The 24,580-nt window shown below is 55.0% G+C and overlaps 9 protein-coding genes across 9 annotated transcripts; 7 read left to right on the forward strand and 2 right to left on the reverse strand.

Annotated features, from left to right (window-relative positions):
- Nucleotides 1–563: 563 nt before the first annotated feature.
- G647_01331 (uncharacterized protein) lies at nt 564–1,919 on the forward strand (the record flags this gene model as incomplete). Its single annotated transcript, XM_008724731.1, has 1 exon — nt 564–1,919. One exon carries the CDS (start codon nt 564–566, stop codon nt 1,917–1,919), a length of 1,356 nt encoding a protein of 451 aa, XP_008722953.1.
- Nucleotides 1,920–3,600: 1,681 nt separating this feature from the next.
- G647_01332 (phosphatidylserine decarboxylase) lies at nt 3,601–6,639 on the reverse strand (the record flags this gene model as incomplete). The annotated part of the gene is made up of 2 exons (XM_008724732.1): nt 3,601–3,840; nt 3,895–6,639. 2 exons carry the CDS (start codon nt 6,637–6,639, stop codon nt 3,601–3,603), a joined length of 2,985 nt encoding a protein of 994 aa, XP_008722954.1.
- Nucleotides 6,640–8,085: 1,446 nt separating this feature from the next.
- On the reverse strand, nt 8,086–9,486 carry G647_01333 (uncharacterized protein; the record flags this gene model as incomplete). Its single annotated transcript, XM_008724733.1, has 1 exon — nt 8,086–9,486. One exon carries the CDS (start codon nt 9,484–9,486, stop codon nt 8,086–8,088), a length of 1,401 nt encoding a protein of 466 aa, XP_008722955.1.
- Nucleotides 9,487–10,154: 668 nt separating this feature from the next.
- G647_01334 (uncharacterized protein) lies at nt 10,155–10,754 on the forward strand (the record flags this gene model as incomplete). Its single annotated transcript, XM_008724734.1, has 1 exon — nt 10,155–10,754. One exon carries the CDS (start codon nt 10,155–10,157, stop codon nt 10,752–10,754), a length of 600 nt encoding a protein of 199 aa, XP_008722956.1.
- Nucleotides 10,755–11,064: 310 nt separating this feature from the next.
- On the forward strand, nt 11,065–12,819 carry G647_01335 (uncharacterized protein; the record flags this gene model as incomplete). The annotated part of the gene is made up of 2 exons (XM_008724735.1): nt 11,065–11,096; nt 11,145–12,819. The coding sequence occupies 2 exons, from the start codon at nt 11,065–11,067 to the stop codon at nt 12,817–12,819; spliced, it is 1,707 nt and encodes a 568-aa protein (XP_008722957.1).
- A 501-nt stretch (nt 12,820–13,320) lies between these two features.
- On the forward strand, nt 13,321–15,496 carry G647_01336 (uncharacterized protein; the record flags this gene model as incomplete). Its single annotated transcript, XM_008724736.1, has 2 exons — nt 13,321–14,220; nt 14,267–15,496. The coding sequence occupies 2 exons, from the start codon at nt 13,321–13,323 to the stop codon at nt 15,494–15,496; spliced, it is 2,130 nt and encodes a 709-aa protein (XP_008722958.1).
- Nucleotides 15,497–15,954: 458 nt separating this feature from the next.
- On the forward strand, nt 15,955–17,770 carry G647_01337 (uncharacterized protein; the record flags this gene model as incomplete). The annotated part of the gene is made up of 3 exons (XM_008724737.1): nt 15,955–16,164; nt 16,215–16,621; nt 16,669–17,770. The coding sequence occupies 3 exons, from the start codon at nt 15,955–15,957 to the stop codon at nt 17,768–17,770; spliced, it is 1,719 nt and encodes a 572-aa protein (XP_008722959.1).
- A 1,006-nt stretch (nt 17,771–18,776) lies between these two features.
- On the forward strand, nt 18,777–19,907 carry G647_01338 (uncharacterized protein; the record flags this gene model as incomplete). The annotated part of the gene is made up of 1 exon (XM_008724738.1): nt 18,777–19,907. The coding sequence occupies one exon, from the start codon at nt 18,777–18,779 to the stop codon at nt 19,905–19,907; it is 1,131 nt and encodes a 376-aa protein (XP_008722960.1).
- Nucleotides 19,908–20,584: 677 nt separating this feature from the next.
- On the forward strand, nt 20,585–23,266 carry G647_01339 (uncharacterized protein; the record flags this gene model as incomplete). The annotated part of the gene is made up of 1 exon (XM_008724739.1): nt 20,585–23,266. The coding sequence occupies one exon, from the start codon at nt 20,585–20,587 to the stop codon at nt 23,264–23,266; it is 2,682 nt and encodes an 893-aa protein (XP_008722961.1).
- Nucleotides 23,267–24,580: the final 1,314 nt, after the last annotated feature.

The raw sequence follows: 24,580 nt of genomic DNA on the forward strand, positions 1-24,580 counted from the left end.
GAACAGTTGTTCCAAAAGATGCCGAATCAGGCCGGAGCCGAAATGATGATTCTGAATTATTAACACACCACATCATTGACTCATCACTCAAGCTGCATTCACTTTGAGATCTGAGGGTTGTTTTCGTGTAAAAGGGTCTTTTCCGGCGCATCTGCGCCCCCTCTTTTCCTTCATTTCCACCTGTCTGTCACCTCCCAGTAGGATGGAGGGGAGGAAGGTGGTGGTTGTTGGCGCTGGGCCGGTCGGCTCGCTGGCTGCGATTTATGCTGCGGCGCGTGGCGCCACGGTAAATGTATATGAACTGCGGAATGGTAGGTCAAGAAGTCCTGTCAGTCGTCTCTCAGGTCGTTGTCGTGTCTCCCTCTCTGGCTGGGTTGACCGCTCATATCCTGTCCGAAGCCGATCTGCCCATTCAACGTCGACTTTCGCCAGGAGTCGATCTACTAAGGACTTCAATCTGCCTCACATGTCTTATTACGCCCACGCTGTGTCCATTGAATGCTACTTGCCGCTGTTTTCCCAACCTCTCTCCTTGTCCACTTGGCCGGACCTCAACGCTGACGATGTCCTTCGCAGACCTGCGCAACGAGGAAACGACGCCTATCAACTTCACAAAGTCGATCAACCTTGCTCTGTCTGAACGTGGAATCAACGCGCTTCGGTCGGCTGGAAACACCCATCTGCTGGATAAGATCCTGGATCGGACGATCCCCATGCACGGCCGGATGATCCATGCCCGCACCGCCACTGGCGCCCTGTCCCAGCAGTCCCAAGCATATGATGTTCATGGCCGCTTCCAACGCTCTGTTGACCGTGGAGAGCTCAACAAAGTCTTGCTCGACCACCTGGATTCCTTGCCTAATGTCACATTCTTCTTTCAGCACAAGATGACGGGCGCTGACTTCCGGAACAAGAAGGCATGGTTTGAGGTCATGGACAAAGACAGCACCAGTGCCTCCGGACGGGCAAGGGAGATTGAGGTCTCTTTCGACTTGTGTATTGGCGCTGACGGTGCACACTCTGCTACTAGGCACCACATGATGAAGTATGCTCGGATGGATTACCAGCAAGAGTACATCGACTGCTTGTGGTGTGAGTTCAAGATGCCACCATCCAAGACAGGCGACTTCGCAATCTCTCCAAACCATCTGCACATTTGGCCGGCCGGCAGCTTTATGTTCATCGCTCTCCCAAACCTCGACAAGTCCTTCGTATGCACGCTGTTTGGGCCTGTGGAGCTGTTCTCCAAGCTTGAGAATGGGTTTGACGCGGATCTGGTGTCGACGTTCGACAGGTACTTCCCCGGCGTGACGACGTATATCCCACCTGCCGACCTGGTGGCGCAGTTCAAGCGCAATCAACACCTTCCCCTGATCAACATCAAATGCTCGCCCCATCATTTCGGAGACAGTGTCGTGATAGTAGGAGATGCCGCGAATGCGATGGTTCCTTTTTACGGCCAAGGGATGAACGCAGGATTGGAATCCGTACGGGTGTTGTTCTCGAAGTTGGACAGTACTCTGAACAGGGAGGAAGCTCTGGCCAGCTACACGGCAGAGCGCACAGAAGATGCTCATGTCATTGCAGATTTAGCTCTGGCAAATTACATTGAGATGCGATCGTCGGTCACCTCGCCTTGGTACAAGTGGCGCAAGTGGATCGAAGAGCGGCTCGACAAATATGTGCCTAGCTGGGGCTGGGCAACCCAGTACTCCAGAGTCAGCTTCAGCAACATGCGATACAGCGATGTGATCAAGAAGTCGAAAAGCCAGAAGCGCACACTCACCGTCCTGTTGCTGGTCACCGCTGCGGCTGGTGCTACGTTGCCGGTCGCTGGCATCTGGTGGTGGTGGCCATTACTCGGGCTGAGGTTCCGACAACTTCAAAAGGCATTCAGCATCACCCGTGCCGGGCGCTGAACACTGCTTCGCTTCACTCCACTCCACTTCATTTCGCTGCTCTACGCCGGAGAGGACCATCCGAGTGATATGGCTCTGCGATGCCGTGCCTCGCGCTCGTCTTGGTGCCCGTTCGATCGACCCAACCTACCTTCTGTCAGCCATCACTATCTTGCTCTTATCGCCGGCTCAAGATGAGCAGAGTCCGAAGCTCCGCCGTCGCCGCCCCTCGTGTTCATGCTTGCCATCATGGCCGAAGAAGAGATGTACCTCCACAGACTGGCGCTTCGTCCGCTACTTGCATAGCACGTACGCTTCACGGTACCTAATCGGGTGAGTACAATATCTCTATCATTCATATCAGGCCTGGCGGTCTGTCAAATCACACCTCAATTGAACTATGCTGAACTGAATTAACTAAGCTGGCCTGAGCCACGCTGACCCAAGCCTATCTACCAATTCCAGATCCTGACCATCATCCCACGGGCCCCGTCGCTTGAGAACCAATACCGCCCCAAGCAGGGAAACCCTCCCTAGTCCTAGGAAACCCTCCCTAGCCCTTTCAGCCGACATTCTCCACCAAGTGATACCGACAGGCTGGAACATGGCCTCGCTCATCTGCCACGCACGGCCTCTTCCTAACGTGGAAGGGGCACTGGCTTTCCCAGTCCCCCCCCCGGCCCCAGCACATATCGCCACGCACCCAACGACGCTGCGAAATGACTCTCCCAAACTCCCACAGCCGAACAGGTTTTCTCGTTGGGCACAACGCGTCCCTGGCATCATCGCGCCCCCCATCCATCCAGCCAATACACGCCCGCCCGCCCTTCTCTCGGACCCGAGTGTCCCGATAACCCCCAACTCCGCCCCCGTTCAATCATACCGCGCGCCACATGCCGCCTGTAGCCGGAGGCGCTTGAAGTATAGAATTCTGCCCGTTCCGAGGCGTTGACGAAGACGATAAAGATGACGCCGAACGGCACCATCACCGGTAGAGTCAGCACCGCGGACCCCGACCGTGAGTGACCTGAATGACCGCTCGTCTACTAGGGGGAGACTATTAGTCAGGGGTGCACGTGCATAGGCATAGGCGGTGGAGTGGCGACGCTGAACCTCGTGAACGGGCAGCTGGCGTCTTGCGTCTGGCATCTGGCGTTTGGCAATGAGGTTGCCCGTCTGGTGGGGGAAAACATGGTCTACCATGCGTGTGGGTGCGGTACCAGGGTGAGGAAGGTCATATGATCCGGCGACGTTACAGTTGGGCTGGCGGATTAGATATGTGGGTGTTGGACTAGGTGTTGCGTGAGGACGTGTACGGGTACGGGTACGGGTACAGGTACGGGCCACAGACGGGGCAACGGCGTACTGCAAGTGAGAAAATGCGCTCGAGCACGTCGTGGCATGGCGATGGGTGTTGATTGCGGCAGCATGACCAATAAATGAGACAAGCGGTGGCGGTGTCCAATGACCGCCATGTCGATAAGACCTGCGTTGTTTTCTGGGCTACGTCTCCCCAAAACTGCTACCCATCCGTTGCCTCTGCTGATTGTATGACGGGCGGACGCATGCCATCCAAACCGGGCGAGGATGTATTCCCTCCCGGCTACGCGTCCGCCCATGCTCATGCTCATGCTTTGATTTTGTCCCACCATCATCCTCATCTCGCTCTAAGTCATGTGCTCATCATTCATGCTGTTCGTCATCATTGCAGATTTGCCGGATTCAACGAGCTCATGCCGCCCGTTGCATCTCCCGCTGCGTCTCCCACGTCCGTGTCGTCCGGTAGCAAACCCATGTTGTCCATCTCAGGTGCGAGGCTACCTTCAATCCGGCGACGAGCCTCCTGCCTGTCTTTCAGCGTAATATTTGCTTCGTCCTTTTTCATGTCCGGCTTGTGTGGTTCCGCGTTCGGCGAATGACCGATGGACATGCCTACGCGGATCTATCTCCTCGTCAGTATGATAGCTGAATATAAGATCTTCAAAGGAGAACTTACCAGTGTTTCCAACGCTCCGCTACTGTTCGCAACCAGGTCCTCGTCATACACCATCCTTCCCGGCTCGAAGAACAGCAGGATCGTACTGCCTCCGAACTTGAAGTATCCAAGCTCTTCAGCTCGCTTGACTCGCTCGCCGGGTTTTCGTGTGATGACCGTCGACCCGACCATCATGGCGCCTATACATACGTACATGACTCGACCATGCGCGACGGAGTCGATAGGCACCAAAACGCGGACATTGTCGCCGTAGACATCCAGGGCCGATCTGATAGCCATTGGGTTGACCGTATAGTATTCTCCTTCGATGGCCTTTGGCGTCCCCAGAACACCGTCAACCGGGATGTGAAAACGGTGATAGTCTTGAGGAGCAAGTCTGAAAATGCCCATACTACCACCTTTGTATCGTTTGGCATCAAGCGGATATGCGTCACCAAACAGTTTCTCAAGGCTGTAGTCTCTGCCTTTGACCCATATGCGTCTGGCATCATCAATCGTGTTGAAGACTACAGAGCGACAATCGGCTGGAGAGGTGATGATCTCTGGTCGATCGGGTGCACTGCATGGGCGGGCATCAGGCTTCAAAGCGCGATAGAAGAACTCGTTGAAGTTCCTGAACTCGGAAGTTGGCAGCAGAACTTCCGACATGTCGAGTTGATGGAAAGCAATGAACCCTGGGATCTGAGCAGCCGAGGCAGGATCGTCGAACTTCTTGCCTTGCTTGACGGATAATGACCTGAGCATCTTCTTGATTCGCTTCTTTTCCATCTCCCCAGCCCCCAAGCCTTTGTAGAGCAGGCGGATACCAATGCGAACATAAACCGACATTCGCTCCTCATTGATCTGTCCAGTAATGCGGTCTTGGACAAGTATGTTCGCGCTGTTAGCGCCGAGTTTGTATCCTCCGTAGCTGATTTTGGTGATGACCTTGGAGTACCACTTGCGCTGAGCTTGGCTCTGTGTCACAAAGCCACCCATGACCAAGTTGTTGACTTGTCTCCAGTCAGAGCTAGCACAGGTAGCTATGTGGGTTATGATGTCGGCTTCGGTGCGTTTGTTCAGTTTCGGCTGGTGGCAGATCGGACACTCACGAATCTCAATGACATGCTCTTCGTCTGCTTCTTCTTCGGCCAGATCATTTCCTAGTAATCTGCCTTCCTCGCCAGGTGTCCCAGTGGACTCTTGCGGGATGTTGGGCACTTCAGCATTGACTGGAGGATTCTCTGGTATCACATCATGGGATACCTCGGTGCTTTTGATTTTCTCCAGTTGAGACTTCTTCTGGCTACTTCTCTGTAATTGTTCCTCCAGACAAATGACCGCTTGGTCAAAGGTCAGGTCAACCTCGCCAATGTCTTCATTTTCTGCGGCGAATCTCCTAAAGAAGCCGTCGATGGTGGATTCCCTCAGGGTGGAGCCCAGCGTGTCCAACATGGTAGTGAACTCGATCTTACTGATTCTCCTGCTTTCATCCACATCATACTGCTTCAGCATGGCCCGCCAGAACTGCTGTCGCAGGGCTTTGTAAGACAAGTATTTCCCTCGAAGATGCAGTTCCGGACTGTGCTTGGCTTCCCACCGTTCTTTGTTTTTCAGCTCCAGAGGAATGACGTACGAGGTCATTGTCGGATCGTCCGCCGGCTGGGCGGCAGGAGGGTCAAGGCCCGAGGCCTTTGAACCAATCGAATTGTTCTCCGAGGGCATACTCGTTGGAGGAGGGGGTCGAAGTGCTTCATGAGTACTTAGGTTCGACAACGACACATTCGAATCCTCCTTCTTCAAGCCTGGACGGCTCGACTTGGAGAGGCTGCTAGCTGATGATGTACGTGACAGTGGAATCCGGAAGCGGCCTTTCTGCTGTACTGCTGGCGAGTACTCGGGTGGCTCAGGCAGATCGTAGAGACCTGTTTCTGGGTCCTCCTGAGGAGCGTTGGCTATCATCTTCTGAATGGGAAATGAAGTCGAAGCCACAAAGTCGTTGCCCGACAAGCTGTCCCGGTCAATGACGCTGAACGTCAAGGAGTAGCCAGTCTCATGCCGCATGATCTGGAAAACCATCTTCTCGTTGTAGATCGGATTCAGATTGTGTCGCACCACCTTCGTTCTGAGGACTTTTCGACCCAAGGCGACAACGACAAACGGATCCATATCGAATGATGTTCTCGTCATGTTTCGTTCGGGCGGCAAATCGGTGATTTTGATGACTTCCATGAAGAGGACGCCATTGACATCGTTGTCGTCTCCCAGGAAGTTGTAGGCTCTGGCAGCGATGGATCGGCGCCGCAGACGGGCCAGCCTCTTCTTCTTGGCTTTTTTGTCGACAAGCGCCGATTTATGGGGAGACTCATTCTCGGTGACTGACTCCTGATCATCATCGAGATCCTCGGGATCTAGATCGTCGTCCATGCCGGGATCGTCCAGATTGGAGGAGACGCGGGACAGTTCGTCGTCCTCTTCTTCAGCTCCAAGGTAGGCCTGGAATTTCTTTCGAATCTCTTCGGGACTGGCGGATGGGTTGGCCGAGTCGACCAGAGAGAACTGCATGTAGACTTCGCCCGACACATTGCTTCCTTTCTTGCTCGCCGGGCGACGGGAGTGCAGCTTGTACCAGTGCGGTTGAGTCTGTATCTGGCCGTTGGGGAAAATATCTTCGATGGGAATATCAAACTCGCCCATGTAGTCCTTTTTGAAGCGATCTTTATCCCAGCAGATGCATTCGAGGAGGGGAACGCCCGTCAGAGGCATATCGAAGCATATCTTCCATTCTGGATTGAGCGTCTTGGAAATGGAGGGTGTCGACTGTCTTGCATTGCCCAGAGTGACGACCAGGTACTGGAACTGTTAGCTCAAGCCCAAAAGCACAGTAGACAAGGCACCTACAGGATCGGACGTGCCAGACCGATCTTTTGCAGCCAGGTTTCGGGCCTGCGGACACCATTAGTGCGGCCCACGACGTCCTCTAGTAGTGCACCGGTACCTTTATAACGTAAACTTTAAGGATCAATGGTTTCTGGTCGACCAGGGCAGCAGTGCTGTTGTTGTTGCTCCCGAGTCTCGGTGGACTGGGCCGTCCCCCACCATCGCCATTGGAACTTGCCCCATTGCCAGATCTCTCTTTATCCTTGTGCTTAGCCAGTGAGCTCAGACCTTTGGGCAGTGATATGTGCACCATCTCGATGTATTGTGCTATGTCTCTCCGGCCTTGTTGACGCTCACGATTGCGGGGTTGCGGACAAGAAGAGGAGGAGACTGAATAGTTCAGCTGGAGCTGAAGTGAACGGCGCCAGGGAGGGAACTGGGGGCGATCGCCAGGGAGACGCTTAACGAACGGCGAGGGTCGTTGTCGTGGTGCAGACACACAGGATACGATTCACCGGGAGATGACACCTGAAACAGGTTGGACGACAAGTAGCGTGTATGGTTACGTTGAAGTGTGTCGGTCTGAGGGCTGGTGGGGACGGACATACAGTTCAGCGTTCAGTACGTGGAGAAGCAAGTGTGAATGATGCCATGGCAGGAAGCTGCCCGCATTGCCCCTCGTGGTGCTCGTGTCTTCCCAGTTGTTCCCCTGTCACCGCAGCTTCAGGTACGACTACGTATGCAGCCGTTGTTGTTTGCTTGTGACTGGCCGACTTCTACCTGTAAATCTCAGATCAAGGCACATTTGATCAGCACTCTTGTTCAGCTTGCTAGACGGTTGCCAGCCGCTCGCACACTCGGACAGAAACTCGGCCAAGAAGGACGCATCATCAGCCTCGCCCACTTCACCCAGCCCGTCCAGGTACCGGATCCTTTCCGAAGCCCTGTCCGTCCAGCAGCCCACTATGGCATTGGTGAGCTTGGTCCAGCGAGGCGAAGTCGTATGACCCGCAGGTGAGCAAGAGGGGACTGGCTATTTAGAGAGTTGGGGCAGCTTCTTAACTACTGAGTACATTTTCGAAGTCTGTGTCGGATAATCGCAGCCTACCAGCATCCTTTACCTGACCGATTTCGGACATTATACAGGAGAAGCAAAATGAGCATTGGCATGCGCAGGACATAATCCTCGAGGCAGTCGCACGATGCGGCCGACGCACGCCACTTCGTCCAAAATGCATTGCAGGCAATATCATTTCGCATGCCGTAGATCGTATTTTGCAAGGGCGAGTGCGAGAAGCCACACCTAGCAGGATACTCCATCGTTGGCAGATACTATCTAACCTCCCTGCGCCCGGTATCTGAGACCTCGGGCAGGAAGTCTCCTGCAGTACTTTCGACCTTTTTCTGCGCTTTGAGGCTCCGCAAATCGTCTCCTGGAACAGTCTTCACTGTAAGGTGATCAGAATCCTTTTCCTCAACGACAATGCCACCTCCGCTGGCCATTGACATCAGCTCGTCGCTTGCTTTTGTTCGCGCTCCGGTCTCTTTATTCCAAACCCAGCCTTCTTTCAACCACATCCAAGTAAGCCATGCGCGCAATTCCTTATCCAATGGAACGACTCGCTTCCACTCGGGTTCAAAACTGTCTGGATTCTCCGCACCCTCCCCGTTCCAATTCTTAGCGAGGTTTCTCAGCCTGTCACGACAGAACATGCGCCAGCTATCGTGTGAGTAAGGTCCGAGCCCTGGCAAATGAGAGATCTCCCATGCCACGCGCCCGTCATTGTCATCCAGAACTTCACCGTTTCCGACGTCCCGTCCATCGCCTTTCAGAGGGTAGTTTTGCTTCTTGTATCGCTTCCCACGTTCTGGCGGCTTCTCGAGCCAGACTTTCGACATGGCAACGCATTTCCGTGCTCTTTGATTCTGAAATCCCAATCCATAGATGATGGAAGTAACATCGCTGACTTCAGCATTGGCGAGGTCCGTCGGCGTTGGGTAGCGCGACATGAGTTGGTAGAAGACCGGCATTGCTCGCTCGCCTGGCGTCTTGTTCAAGAAGATGGTCGCGATGAGGAGACGAAACGGGTCGTGAGCTAGGCGTTCCTGCATCAAGCCAAAGGTTCCGTGGGACAGAGGCGGGAATGGCAGGGTTGATAGGAATGTTAGTCGATGCTTGTGTGCCGCGGCGAAATACGGTGACTTTGTCGGCACTCGCACTCTCCCGGTTTTAACCTTGATTGCCTGTACCAGGGAAGGGAATCTGGGCGACGTGACATCTGGCGGAAACGGGTCAGGTCCGATATCTTCGGGAACATCGGTGAGGCTCGAGTCAGATGAGAGCTCGTCGATATTGAGTCCATAGCAGATCCGGGGCAGGCCTGGTATCACCGGAAGCGTGCTGGTCTTCGAAGAATCATCCTGGTGCACGCTCGATGCATCGTTACTTTTCAGCTTAGAGCCGCCTTGCTGGTCTTCCTTCTGCGGCAAAACTTCTTGCTGGTCATTCTTTGGCTTCTCTGTCGGAAAGTGCCTGGAGATGTAGGTAATCTTGCGACGCGTCCCGGCTGCTTTGCGCTTTCTTATCACTTTCAGTGCTGGCTGAGCCTCGGCCTTTTCCCGAGAGTTGTCATCGGCGGCAACCATGCCCAGGTCATCGGCTGGGACGACTGGCAGCTCAAGTTCTGAGAACGGCGAAGGAGGCGGTGACAGGCCGCGATGCTCGCTCGACATGGTCGATGAGGTCATCCTTGTGGCGTCCCACGGGGAACTCGTATCTCGCTACGGAGTATATGTGCGGGAGTTACAACAACGGCGTCTGTTTGCTGGGGCATGATATTCTCCGTAGATTTTCATTTTCTCAATGCATAAGAAGAGAACAGGTTGAAGTCAGTCGCAGCCACGTATTCACTGCTCCCCACGATGTGATCTGAGGCAACAGGGCCGGCAGCATTATCGGTGGCCATTGCTTCACCTCCTCCACATCAGATTGCTACTACGGAACTCAAATATGCCTTCATCCGCAAATTTTCTCCTGTATCACAACGCAGCATGAGTCCTGCGACGCCTAAGAAGTCTTCAAGATGTTGTTGTCGACTCCCCAGACCGACAACCACAGAACCAGGGCTGGGAGTGCCAAACTTGGCCAATCAGCTTCGTGGCTGACGCGAAAGCGAGGCGCGCAATTTCCTGCTTCAGATGCGAAGATCCTCCCGCTGCTCACACCAGGTCGCTAGGTACTCGGTACTCTGTAGATTCTGGACGATGTCTAGTTGACGTCCGCTTCCCTGCCGCTTGCGCTTGCTTCAACCTGCAAATTCCTACCTCAAACGACTAGAGGCTCGTTGCGACGACTGCAACTCGATCTACTACACATGTTTTGAAGGAAACCGACTACAGACATGGGCGAGGCAGAGGAAGCAGCCTTCGATGCCGCGAGGACAGCAACAATTCGACGCAAGCCTGTGCCAGTACCACAGCAGCCGCCGTATCCAAGCCAGAAGCGAGGTCTCCTGGATCGATGGAGGGATTACTCTCGCCGGACTAAGATCATCGTTTTGGTGGTTGTTCTCGCCATCATCGTCTTGATCATCGGCCTCGCAGCGGGCCTGTCGACCCGCAAGCACACACAGAATCTCCCGTTACCCTCAGGCAATGGCGGCCCTTACACCGGCGACCTCACGTACTACGAACCTGGTTTGGGTGCATGCGGCGTTACATCCCAGAACAGCGACAAGATTGTCGCCATCTCGCACATTGTCTTCGATGCTATTAGTGTCGGGAGCGATCCAAATGCAAATCCGCTGTGTGGCAAGAAGATAAGAGCAAGGAGGGATAATAAAAGTGTGGATCTGACGGTCGTGGACAGGTGTACTGGCTGTCAGCCTAAAGACATCGATGTCACCATTGACATCTTTGCCGGTCTCGCCGACGTTGACCTGGGCAGGGTGCTGGTAGAATGGAACTGGTTGGAGAATGTCCCTGCTAATGCTCAAGGCTGATACCAACCCGGCAATGGGTTGTGTATCGTCGGACTAATGCCGTCTCAAGATGTCCGAAGACTGCTGGAGGACAACGAGATCCATACTCGCGACCAGAAATTGTCCACCCTTGCGGTTTCTCCCTCTGAAATATCTTCTTCTTCTTTTTTCCTGGGTCAGGACCAACAGAGTGGAGATCGACGCCTGCAAGATCGGACTTCAGCGTGGCCTACCGACGGAGTTTCAGCGAAGACATTCGTGCTTCCTGGCCCGACAGCAGAGAAGCGGAAACCATCGTTGAAGAGCGTAGACAGGGAAGTATCTGTCGAGGATGTCGATTGTAGCATTGGCAGAGGACCAGCAGTATGTCCACTCAAATCTCACTTGGACACATATCTGACACCTGTGAAGGTCGAGCGTCACCCTCGATGTCCTGCACGATGTCGCCGCACGAAACAACATCCGGATCACTTCTAAGGCGGATGCTGAAGCCTTCCTACTTGTCCTCCAATCGGCCGATGTGACAGCGGCAGTTGTCAATAACCTGCCTGACTACGTTGATCCTAGGCTTGAGCCAGTTCCCACCCAGGGCGGACGAGAGTATTGGAAGGTGAAGAACAACAGCCACAATGCCTGGAGTCACCAAGCAAGTCTTGTGGCGGAGAAGCCAGTCTCAGATATTCTTCAAGGGCGGAAGATCGTCATGAAGGACAATATGGCTGTGGCTGGACTGCCACATACCTGCGGCACCTTCCCTCAGTTTGTTTCCAGGGATGGCACATATCCGACCGCGACTATTGATGCGCCTATAACGAAACGACTGCTGGAAGCTGGAGTCACGATTGTCGGCACGTCTACATGCGAGAACTACTCCTTGACGCCTATGTCCTATACTTCTGCGAACGGACCGGTACACAATCCGTGGCTGCGCGATCACAATGCTGGAGGGAGCACCAGTGGCGGCGCGTTTCTCGTCGCATTGGCCAATGCTCGTGCTGCCGGGGTGCCTGGCTTGGAAGACGCTGGCGACGACGTTGAACTCGCTATGGGCGGAGATCAAGCGGGTTCTATCCGCCTACCCGCGGCATACTGTGGCATTTATGGATTGAAACCCACGCATGGTCTAGTCCCGTACACGGGTATTGCGGGACTTCACCCCATGATTGACTATACAGGTCCCATGGCAAGGAAACTCGAGGACATTGCCACATTACTAACTGTCGTCGCCGGATATGACGGCCTCGACCCTCGAATGTCACCTGAATCACCGCTCCGGCAAAATGTCATCGACTATTTCACGGAGCTGGCATCTACTCCAAATCCCGGCAAGGGTCTCAAGGTCGGCATCATCAAAGAATCACTTGCATCCCCTGGCACACAACCAGAAGTCTCGGAGACAGTGCGTGCTGCTGCAATCAAGCACTTCGAAGCCAGCGGAGCGACAGTATCCGAGGTCTCGGTACCAATGCATCTGTCAGGACCTGCGATCTGGACAGCAGCGACACGGGCACATCTTGCAGGTTTGGCCATTGGTGGCCGAATTCCTGACGTCCTCAGTCATAACATCCCACACCTATCTCTGCGCTGGCCTCCTGATCAAGAGATGTACGATCTCTTGAGAGTGGCGAACCCCGCCGTGATTAATATCATATTTTGCGAGACGTTCTTGAAGGAAAAGTTTGGTCCGGAGGTGCAAGCCAAAGCGCATCGCCACGTGCTGCAGTTGAGAGCGGCCTATGACAAAGCTCTAGAAGACTTCGACGTCCTTATCACTCCTACAACGCCAGCGGTCGCGCCTCCACATCCAGATTTGCGACCGGAAGTCGATGGCGGTAGTACTGTTATGGACAAGATCAAACTAGCTGTTGGAGCCACGAATAATACATGCCCATTCAATGCCACTGGGCATCCAGCTCTGTCCGTGCCCTGTGGCTGGGCACCAGCAAAGACCGGGAAAGGAATGCTGCCTGTGGGTATGCAAGTGATTGGCCGGAAGTGGGACGACCTGGGTGTTCTGAAAGCCGCCAAAGCATTTGAGCTTGGAGGTGGTGGCCCGGGACCGTGGCCGGGGCAGACAGAAGTATAGGCCATCTCCAGTGGTTGATAGCCTGTGCCTAGGACCTCTTGCGCGTTGCTGGAATGGGAAGCTGTTCACCGAGTGCAGTAGACCAGGGCGTCTCTAGAATACCGCATTGTCTAGCCTGACAATTGTGCATTGCAGCGGAATGGGTAAAATTAGACCAAGGTGTTGCAGGTAGAGGAGTGGTGAGTGATGGCCATGCAGGCGTTCCACTTGTCAATACTCCGTATATTTCACCTTGATTCCATAAGTGCATGGGAATGGAAGCCGAGCTCGCGTGCAACTGGTAGTCGCCAGGTGCGTCTGAATGTTGTCTCGCTCATGAATGATACTTAGCAAGACAGCGAGGCCATCTTCGTGACTATGAGCCCTTGAGCGTCAAGCAGCGCAGTGGCAGTGCCAAGACTGATTCTGGTTGCACTGTACTATTGTAGCTGTGCTGCTGGCTCGTCGACGTCCTCAAGCTGTCATCAAGTCGACGCTGAAGCCAATACAGTACTCTTCGTCATGTCTTCAAAAGCCGATTCTCCGGAGTTGCCAGAGACGCCTGTCGACCCGCCTCAACGCCAGCGTCCGAAGCCGCCGCGGATGCTGGCTTGCGTGCTCTGTTCGCAGCGCAAAGTCAAATGCGACAGGCAATTGCCCTGCTCTAATTGCATCAAGTTTCGCGCGCAATGTGTGCCAGCAACGCTCGCTCCGCGCCAACGCAGACGCAGAATCCCCGAGCGGGAGCTGCTGGACCGGCTGCGCAAATATGAGGAATTGCTTCGACAGAACCACATCACGTTCGAGCCGCTGCACAAGGAGTCGGCCCGTCCGTGCACCAACGAGGCAAACAACGGCTATGACTCAGACAGAGCTGATGTACTGACAGTCGAAAGTCAGTATGAAGCTAAAAACATCCTGCAGAGTATGACCCAGAGCCTCGGGGACGCCGTCAACGACAGCGACTCCTCGCAGGACGACGCGGTGCGAGTGATGGCCATCAAGGAAGCGTGGGAACAGTCTAGTGAAAATGCCGACCATCTGCTGTTTGGCTCCAGAGGAGCCACCGTCGACGTTTCTTCTTTACATCCAGACACAGTCCAGATATTCAGGCTATGGCAGGTATACTTGGACAATGTAAACCCGCTGCTCAAGGTCACACACACCCCGAGCATGCAAGGACGCATCATCGAGGCCGCCAGCCATGTCACAGCCATCGATCCTATTCTAGAAGCTCTCATGTTCAGTATCTATTGCACTGCGATATTAAGCCTCTCCGAGGAAGAGTGCCAGACCATGGCTGGTTCTTCAAAGGACCAGCTATTGACGAGGTATCAGTATGGCTGCCAGCAAGCATTGCTCAACTGCGGATTCCTCCGAACAAGCAACCGCGAATGTCTCACCGCGTTGTTTCTCTACCTGGTAAGTACTGGCTCTGGTCAGTCTCTTGCCTTCGCTAAGGTTGCAGATCTCGGTGCAACCGAGCACAGTTCCGCAGTCTCTCCATGCGATGATGGGCGTCGCAGTGCGCATTGCGCAGCGCATGGGCATTCACAGCGAGTCAGCTCTCGTCGACTGCACCGTCTTTGAGGCCGAAATGCGCCGACGACTATGGTGGGCTCTTACGCTCTTCGACAGTCGCATCACGCAGCTCGCCAGCTCGAAGACAGTAACGCTGGACCCGACCTGGGACTGCACGATTCCTCTCAACGTGAACGACTCGGACCTCCGCCCAGAGATGAAGGAGCCGCCGGCCATCCAGGGAAGCGCCACCGAAGCAATCTTTGCCGTTGTACGGAGCGAGGTCGCTGATTTTATTCGGTACAGCGAGTTCCACCTGGATTTCACGAGCCCAGCTTTGAAGACCATTGCCAAACAACAGCCCCGGGTTGGTACTACCGCGAAAGCTGCTAATCTGGTGAAACTGGAGGAGGTGATCCAGGACCGGTATCTCAAGTCCTGCGACCCGGATAACCCTATCCACTTCATGACAATTTGGTCTACGTGGTCCAGCTTGGCAAAATGCCGGCTCATGGACGGCTATGCGAAGTACTCGAGTCCAAGCCTGCGCTGGACTGGGGAGCAGCGTGAGGCTGCCTTTTCGCACGCGTTGACGATGCTGGAATGCGATACGAGGATCATGAGCTCCCCCCTCAGCAGCAGGTTTCGCTGGTTCAATCACTTCTACTTTCCATTCCTAGCGTACATCCACGTCGTCCAAGATCTGAAACGGCGACCCATGAGCGAGCAGGCAAGGCACGCCTGGGATGTCATGAGCGACAATTGCGAGGCTTGGTTTGGCGCGCTTTCCACAGATGGAGATAGCCCCGTCTTCCAGATGTTTGCCAAGCTTATCCTCGAAACGTGGAACGCGTGTGCGAAGACCGCTGAGCAATCAGGAGAGACCTTGGTGCCACCCAGGATCGTCTGTTTCCTCAGAGCTACGCTGACGCATATCGCGGAGGCTGCACGGGCTACCTATAACACCGAACAGGTAGGTGTCAGCATGAGTTCGGCAGTGGACGAGTTCCCAGTGTCCATGGACCCCGTGGACTTCAGTGACCAGAGTCAGCCCATTATGACGGACTTGCAAGGTAGCAATGCAATAATGGAATCCGAGATGTACCAAGGCCCCCATATGAGGAACCAGTTGGAATGGGCTTCGTTGGGTGGGTGGCCCGGCTGGGGCAGCTTCTGAGCTGGGCAACGTGCCAGCTGTCCGGTTGACACTCCTTACGCTACAAGTTCACTGAGTCCGAGAGACACGTATTAGTGCCAGCTTTCAGGCGTCATCATACCAGGTGACGAGCGACGACCTGGACACGCTCAAGTCCGATCGGCCGGTTAGGAAAGCAGAAGCCCCGAGAAATGGTTAGCCGTGGCGAATCGGGGCTTTTCGAATCACATCAACACCAACGGACCGTCCGCAATCATCTCCTCCCTGGCGAGACTTCTGTCCGACCTGTGCCATAGCCAATGTCTCTACGCTCGCTCGGGTTTTGGATTATCCCTAGCAATGGTCGTGAAATAGCTAGCGAAACCCAGAGTAGTACTTACATCTCCGGTGCAGAAGCTATATTATGAGATGAGCTCGCCGCTAGGCAACATGTCGTGAGACAACCCGCCATCCGAGACTCTCTTGTCGATCGACTGACAATGGTTTCTCCAGCTTCTACCTCCTCTAACTCCGCCAAAGATGTGCCGGCAGCTCTGCAGCCCCGGCCGGTTGACAACCAGGCGGATGGGGAGAAGAAATCCGAGCCCGCCAACGAATATGAAGATGCCGAGAAGAATTTCCAACCAAAGTCTCTCAAGTTCTGGACGATTATTATCGGCATATTTCTATCCGTTTTCCTTATCGCACTGGTGCGTCTCCCGTGGGACCTCCTCCATGGATACCGAGCTCATAGACACAGGATCGTACGATCATTGCAACGGCCATCCCCCAAATTACCGACGACTTCGACTCGATCCAGGATATTGGCTGGTATGGAAGTGCTTACATGTTGACTTGCGCCTGCTTCAATCCCATCTCCGGCCGTGTCTATCAGCTCTACTCGACGAAATGGGTTTTCGTGGCCTCGATTGGACTCTTCGAGGCCGGGTCGGTCCTCTGCGGTGCCGCTCCTAACTCTGCCGCCTTCATCCTCGGACGAGCCATTGCCGGTTTAGCATCGGCCTTCATCTTCTCGGGCGCTATGGTGCTCACACTCCCGCTGATCCCTCCAAGCAAGCGGCCTGTTATCAATTCAATGTTCGGCATGGCATTTGGGATAGCGTCCGTGATGGGCCCAGTGGTGGGCGGCGCTTTCACTGATCATGTGTAAGTCAGGTAAAGGTCCAGTAAGGCTTGCGTGCTGATCCGGTCAGGTCATGGAGATGGTGCTTCTACATCAACCTACCAATTGGAGGATTCACGTTGCTCGCGGTTCTCCTCTTCCTGCACCCGGAAGCGACAACGAAGAGCGAGAAGCTCACTGCGATGTCCCAAGTCAAACGGCTTGACCCGATCGGGATTCTTTTCTTCATTCCATCCATCGTATGCCTCATCCTCGCCTTGCAATGGGGCGGCTCCACCTATTCCTGGTCGGCACCAAGGGTAATCGGCCTTCTTGTGGCCTTCTCGGTCTTGTTCGTCGCCTTCGTCGTTGTCGAGGTCGTGACACCAGATACGGCGATGGCGCCGACCCGTGTCGTCCTCAACCGGTCCATTGCCGGCAGTTTGACCTTCATGTTCCTTCTCTCCGGCGGCATGATGTCTGTTATCTATTATTTGACGGTTTGGTTCCAGGCAGCGAAGGGAGATTCGGCAATCCAGGCGGGCATCAGCACCATCCCTCTGTGTCTTGCTTTTGTTATCTTTGGGGTCCTCGCAGCCATCGTGACGCAAAAGATCGGCTATTATGTCCCACCAATGCTGCTATCACCAGCTCTTTCGTCCATTGGCGCGGGTATGCTTTCGACTTTGTCGCCTGGCTCCGGGCACAATGCCTGGATCGGCTACCAAGTCCTCTACGGCTTTGGTGTTGGCTCGGGCTTTCAGAACTCGGTCCTGCCAGTCCAGTACGTTTTGCCCCGCGCGGACGTCCCGATCGGTCTGGCCTTGACGTTCTTCATGCAGCAGCTTGGTGGCTCCGTCTTCCTCGCTGTCAGTCAGAACGTTTTCTCGAGTAGCCTTGTTGGCAACCTGTCGGGGACTACCGGTCTCGATGCTCACACCATTGTCAACACCGGTGCGACGGATCTTCGGAGAGTCCTCCCCCTGGAGCAGCTTGGTACAGTCGTGCGAGCATACAGCCACGCGCTGACACGAGTGTTTCTTCTCACGGCCATCCTTTGTGGGTGTATGTCACTGGCTGTGTTACCTGTAGAGTGGAAGAGGATTCCCGGCAAGAATGAGTCCAAGGGGGAACCGCACTCCCTGGATACTGAGACGGGGCATAGTAAGAAGGAGGTGAGAACGGAGGCATGAAGCTCACACTACCCATATTAGAAGATGTGAGAAATCGGTCTGTAACGTGAGGAGGGTCAACTGCCAGACTCATACCAGAATTGTTCCGCATCCTGATGCCGCGCACCGCCACTTACGCCACACCGCCGTGATCGATCTTGCGGGGAATCCTAGTCCCTTGGCGTTCTTGGCAGAAGATCATGACGACAGCGTGGCTCCGTCGTCATCCGCATTCGGCACGGCCAACCTGAGCGCGGCCTGCCACGCCTGCTCTCAGCTTTCCACTTCCAACTTTTCGTCTGTTTCCCGAAAGTCGTCAAACCTTCGTTCATCACTCGTGCCGTCCTTGCCAGACTCCCCGCGGCGATCGAGCCCAGCCTTGTCTCCGCCTTACGGATATGGCCCGATCTCTTCCGGTCCTGATTTGGCATGGGCGTTGCTTTGAAGGCGGGAACTTATGCTAAGATATGGTCAGCGCGTCTTTTCTGGGCATCTTAGTCGAAGGTCTATGCTTTCATGCCTGGCTGTGGCTGAAAGAGCTCCAGTCCAAAGGAAGGAGGCCGATACTTTAATTGGTCTTCCTGCGGTGAACAAGAGCTTCCTATCCCTTGCAGAGAATACATCTCGTCATCGATATCACGCCTACGATGTTGACTGGAGCATCCTTATGGGAGACAGCCGTGTGTGAGAATGTTGTGGTCCGATCACTGCTGAAGATGGTCCAATGCTCCAAGACATTGGCGTGCTCAGCGGGCCATGCTGCACCCTTGGAAGGTTCGAGTTACACGATACCAAGGCAGTGCTTGCGTGGCAGCAACCGACGAACCGGATCAAGACACACCCGCTTGTGGTGAGAAGCTGTCAAATGTCATCCGTGTGAAGAGGACAACCCCTCCAGACTGGCTCTCAAATACTGTTCACCGTGCTCCCGTCCAAGCAAGGTCTCTCTTTCCACTCCATCCATCCTCCGTTACTGACAAGCCAGCTTCCCACGACATCCCAGTATTGTCCCTCCTCATCGTCCACGATGTTGTTCAAATCGTTGGCCATCAGCGCCCTTGCGGCTGGAGCTCTTGCTCAGGATCTCACCACGTTACTGGCGAACACCACTGAACTGTCCAACCTAACTACATACCTTGGGCTGTTCCCCGATCTCGTCGGCCAGCTGTCGTCCAGCCAGAACATCACACTGCTTGCCCCTAACAACGAAGCCTTCTCCAGGTTTCTCAACTCTTCCGCGGGAGCGGCACTGGCCCAGAATGACACGGACCTCATTCAAGCTTTGTTCACCTACCACGTTCTTGAAGGCGCATACCCCAACTTCACCGACGTCCAGTTCATCCCGACCTTGCTACAACCACCTCAGTTTACCAATGTGACTGGAGGTCAAGTGGTGCAAGCAGTTCCTGGCGACAACTCAACGTCATTCTTCTCCGGGTTGCTCAACAACGCAAGCTCCACCGGCGCTCCACTTAACTACAGTGGCGGCGTTATTCACATCATCGACGAGGTGTTGATCATCCCACAAAACGTCTCGGAAACCGCGATTCAGGCCAACCTCACCGCTGTCGCAGGTGCCCTAACCAGTGCGGACCTTGTAGAGACAGTTGACTATCTGACCGACGTGACTGTCTTCGCTCCGAACAATGCCGCTTTCGAAGCTATTGGCTCGGCTCTCCCTAATCTCACCACAGAGGATCTGACCTCGATCTTGCAGTACCACGTCATCCAAGGCACCGTGGGCTACAGCAATCAGTTGCAGAACGGCAGTCTCATGACTGTCCAGGGCAACAACGTCACCATTGCCGTCGTCGACGGCGAGGTTTTTGTCAACAGTGCGCGCGTGGTCGTGGCCGATGTACTTGTCGCCAACGGCGTGGTCCATGTCATTGACAATGTCCTCAACCCGAACAACGCGACTGCTACTGCCGACCCCTCCCAAGAAACCGGCGCGCCTGCATTCAGCGGTGCCAGCTCGGCCAGTAGTGTGCCCTTCACCTCAAATGTTCCAACTCCCACCGCCAGCGCGGCGACTGAGTCCGCTCCCGGAGCTACTGGTGCATCGAGCAGCAGTTCTGCAGCTGCGATGCCAATGAAGACCGGCGCCGTGGGAGCTGCTGCTCTCTTCGGTGGCGCGGCCTTGGTCATGAACATGTAAAGGGGGGAAGAGGTCTGCAGGACGAAGAACGCAAGCACGAACTGCCATGATACGCGATGCGATAAGGTTGGCGTCACGCCCAGATGAGGGACCAAAGTGCGGGGACATTCGCTGACCTGGCCTTGGATCGTGCGTGGACGTACTGGGTACCGTGTAATGTGTACTGTTGTTCGTACTCGAAAGCCACCATGTAGTGAAAATGGAAATGCGATGTTAGCTCGATCTCGCGATGCGTCAGGCTCCTGACACTCTCATAGGATGATCTCTGTCGCAAGCGAAGTGAGCCCTGGATGAGCCCAACTTCGAGTGCGCGCCCAATCAAACCGGGCAGCGAGACTTTTCTATTTCCTGCCACCGCCTGCGCCTCGGCCACCAACGACATCATCGCATCGCAGCCAGGCCTCAATCGTCGCCCGAACCAAACCACAACGTGACACGACAACAAGGCATGGCTCGATCCGTCCGTGACTTTCTTGACTTGGCTTGAATTTCGTTCATGTTGGGATCTCAGACCTTCACTGCCTCTGCAACCGCTGTGACATGGTATTTGATCTTCGCCGCCTAAGCGCCGTGTCACTCCACAATTAACTGGCCTTGGGCGCAAATGACACCCACGGTCTAAGCGCCTTGAACGAGAACCACCTGCGGCCGCATCATGCACCTTTCCGTCCATAACCATGCCTTCCAAAGTACGAGATAGCAGCGCTGAGCGCAGGCGCGAGAAAAAGGAGTCGTCGCGCATCGACAAAGACAGAAGGGACCGGGACCGAGAAAGAACCAGAGACCGAGAAAAAGACAAAGACAAGGACCGAGAAAAACACCGACCAAGCCGCAAAGTGTCGACAAAGGAGAAGACATCCTCGAGAACCTCCATCTCACCCGTCGATGAGAAGAGACGCTCCTCGATGCCTGGGAAAATCGACGATGGCTCCCTCAAATCCGAGTCGAAGTCCAGCCTGCCGTATCCCTCGTTGTCCAAAGAGCATGCTCGCGAGACTCTGGGATTGAGCCATCGACCTAACCTGGTGAACCCCTTCACGCCTCCTGCGACCGATTTGAATGCCTCGAAAGACAAACTACCCTCCTCCAAGCCCTCCACGACCGCCAACAATGCCCCACCCAGTCCGCCCCTCACCGAGAAGCATTCGGGCACAGGGAAATGGAAGCCCAATGCAGGGAAGCCCGTATCGGTCGAGACGATACAAGAAGAGAAAGCCTCGCAGACCAATGGAGATTCCAAGACTACGCCCAAGGTACGGACAATGCCCAAAACAAGGGCGGAGAATGGGCACCTACGTAGTACCTCCGAACTTGGTACGAATAGTTCACCCACGAGAAAGCCTCGAGACACGCCGGGGTCGAACTTGAAGACCTCAACGCCGGTCTCGACGATTGTGCCTCAAAGATCAGTGAGTCAGCCGACGAGGACCGATTCGCCGGCCACCGCCACGAGCGCAACGAGCGCTACCGGCTCGGGCACGAATCTCAGCTCAGAAGCCACATCAATAGCCCCAGAACAGCCCAACATACAGCGACCTGGGTCAAAGATCCCTCCTGCAGCCATCTATCCAGATGGTCCTGCCATTATCCTTCCCCAATCGAGGGGTGTGACTCCTATGGAGGTATTTATCGAGGACGACGAGTCGGTGATAACAGGTACACCGGGCGGTGTCTCGCAGACTCCAGGACCTCCTCCACCACCCCCACCGCCCGTGCCAATCACTGTGCCCAAGGTCGACTACCTCCTGCAGCACGGTGGACTACATCACTCGGTACCGAAAAATCTCCTGCTCGCAGGTAAACCCATGGCAATACAGCAAGCTCAGTCTCCAGGGCAACAACCAATCGTGGTTGCGAATCTCTTCGAGCCTTACATCGGCCTTCTCGACGACTTCGAGAAGGTCATCTCCAAGAACGGCTCATTGGCCGTGGCGACGGGATATCGCTCCGTAGCTCGACGACTGCTCGATCGACTCGAAGCCGTTTTTGCACGTGATATCTCCTCTGAAGCCTGTCAATGTCCGATGTGCGAGTACGACGGGGCCGAGGACGTAAGGGGCGTCAGTTGGGGCGAAGTGCTGGAACTGGTCTCTGGGAGAAAGGACTGGCCGGCCTGGCCTCCCTTTACGTTTACTCAGTCGCCTGTCGGCCTCGGCATCTCACTCGAGCTACACGTCCCGATGCAGCAGCTCGATATCGACGTTCCGGAAGAGTATCGAGACCACTATATCCGACAGTCGCGGAAGACCAAGCAAAGCGTGGATAAGTGGCTGAACCGGCAAGGCGACAACCCGACCTCACCACCCGAGGAAGTGGACGACGAGACTCTGACATTCGCCATTCTGACCCATCTACCCGCTGAGCAGAGACCCATCTTCAAGGATCTGTTGGGCATCGTCGATCGACCTATCGAACCCCCGAAACGGGTGCCCACACCCGAACTGGAGAAGCAGAATGGTACGTCTCGCCCTCCCGTACCCACGCCAACACCGACACCGGGCCCCAGAGCGCGACAACCACATATTGCCGTCGCATTGCAGGCGATCCAGCGGCTATATCGCCTAAACTTCCAACCGCGAGACTCGGAAGCCGCGCTGTTCCTCCTGAACAACCCGTCTCTACACAACGCCCTGGCCACGCTCGCCGCAATTTCAAACGACGAATGGGACATTTTGATCTCCGGGCGCTTCGACGGGTTCTTGAGAAGCGGCGCCGAAGACGTCCCGCTGCCTGAACACCTCCCTCCGTCACGGGGTCCGACGCCCTACCGACCACCCACTCGGGGCACAACACCGGGCTATGGTCCTCCTCAGGTCAACGGCGCAGGCTACGGGTCCCGACAAGGCAGCTATTCCAGCGGATACGGGGCTCCCAGTGCGCAATACGGAGCACCAATCGCCTTTGACGAGGAAACCGAACTTGCCACGCTGGCCGAGATTGAAAGAGACATCTACGCGGGCATGGAAGCCCTCGAGGACGCGTTCGAAGCACTGCACAACAAGGCCGAGGTCGTGCGTCGGGCGTTGAGAGAACGCTCTGCCGGCCTTGCTGCCGCGGCGCAACGGAGGAGAGGTGCAATGGGCGGGGGCATCGAAGTCCGCATGAACACTCCCGCAAGTGGTATCCTGCCTACGGGAGAACACGGCTTCGGAAGATGGGACGCAGAAACCGACGATGGTCTAGGCGAATGGGAAGGACTAAGTGAGATTGCGCCGGACGACAGCGCGAGTAACATCTCGAGTTCGCGCAGACGGAGGCCAAAGAGGCGCAATGAACGGCGGACGCCGGCTTTGATCGAGGAGGAAGATGAGTTCGAGGACGGTGTGAGCGAGGGGACGGCAAGCCCGAAGAAGAGATGACCATTAGCACTTGCCCCGTTTGACGATCAGTAACGAGGATTTGAGGTTGACCCGGAGTTATCTTTGGTTCTTCTCACGCCTAGTCTAGTCCCGCTGCGTGCAGTGCATTTATTGGAGTACGAGGTACAGCATGTATGGGTTGGCTGGTGCGACTCCAGGCTCAGATCCCAGACCAGAGACCACAGACCACAGACGACAGCACCCGGATGGCCAACGTATGTAGTGGAGGTGTCGATAATACGTGTTGCAGCGAAATTGAGTTGGACCAGCTTGCGCTCAGTACTCGTACAGTAGAGAAGAGAAGTGGTACCTGGTAGATACCTTATTGCTGTCAATCACATACGACTTATGGAGTACAGGGGAAGTTTGACTCGATATGGTCTTTACTGAGGTGTGTGGGTGCGTAGGCGTCACGTGAGCCCGCAACACTCATACGGAGAAGCACTCGCCACTTGCGCAGTATTCAGGCCGTCCATTCCAGCGAGCTCGCCGGTTTGTTGCACTTCCGGCATTGCCACTTACATACCTGCTTAGTACTCCGTACGGTAGTTCACATCCCGAGCCTTCACCACTCACCTCTCGTGAACCCTAACGTCCTCGCGTCCAGCATCTCCATCGCCATGTCGAAAGCCTGCGTCCCGGCCGGACGTGCACACACTAGGTAGGTAGCTAGACGACCAACCCACGACACAACGCACCCAGGGATATCGATGTTGGGACTACGAGGACAGAACCTTGAGTGCGCAAAACATCCAGCAACTATCTGGCGGATTATGGCCCGTTCTTTTGCTGCCACATCACCTCCCTTGCCTTCTTGGTCACTCCATCTTACATCTGGATAATGGTTTGTATATCTAATATGGTATGGCGTCTGCCAGATCACCTCCCTTGCCTTCTTGGTCACTCCATCTCACACTGGGTGATGGTTTCATTTTGTATGTCGCATGTCACATGGCGCATGTCATATATTATGATGTACGGAGTACGTCCGGCAAGCGTGCCTGTCTGCTCTTGGCCATTACTCCATCTTTGTGATCTCTGTTCCCTCCGTGTCATCACCATCCATCGAGTCCGTCGCGACGCAACTTCTAATATGCCCTTGAGCTAATACCCTCGCGAAAGACCAGTTGAAAGAACAAGGCGACATCGTCTCGCTATTCTCACCGTCTCCGTTCAGTTGAGAAGAACAAAAACAAACAAAGGTACGTGAAGCTTCGCTCCCTCCCTCTATTTGAACCCATTCCGCCGCCGTTCAGCCCTTCTCTTCGCTTCGGCAACGCTGGCTGGGTCTCGGACCGCGTACATGAACACGCC

This window comes from Cladophialophora carrionii (genome assembly GCF_000365165.1).
Source record: "Cladophialophora carrionii CBS 160.54 unplaced genomic scaffold supercont1.1, whole genome shotgun sequence".
Taxonomy (NCBI): Eukaryota; Fungi; Ascomycota; class Eurotiomycetes; order Chaetothyriales; family Herpotrichiellaceae; genus Cladophialophora; species Cladophialophora carrionii.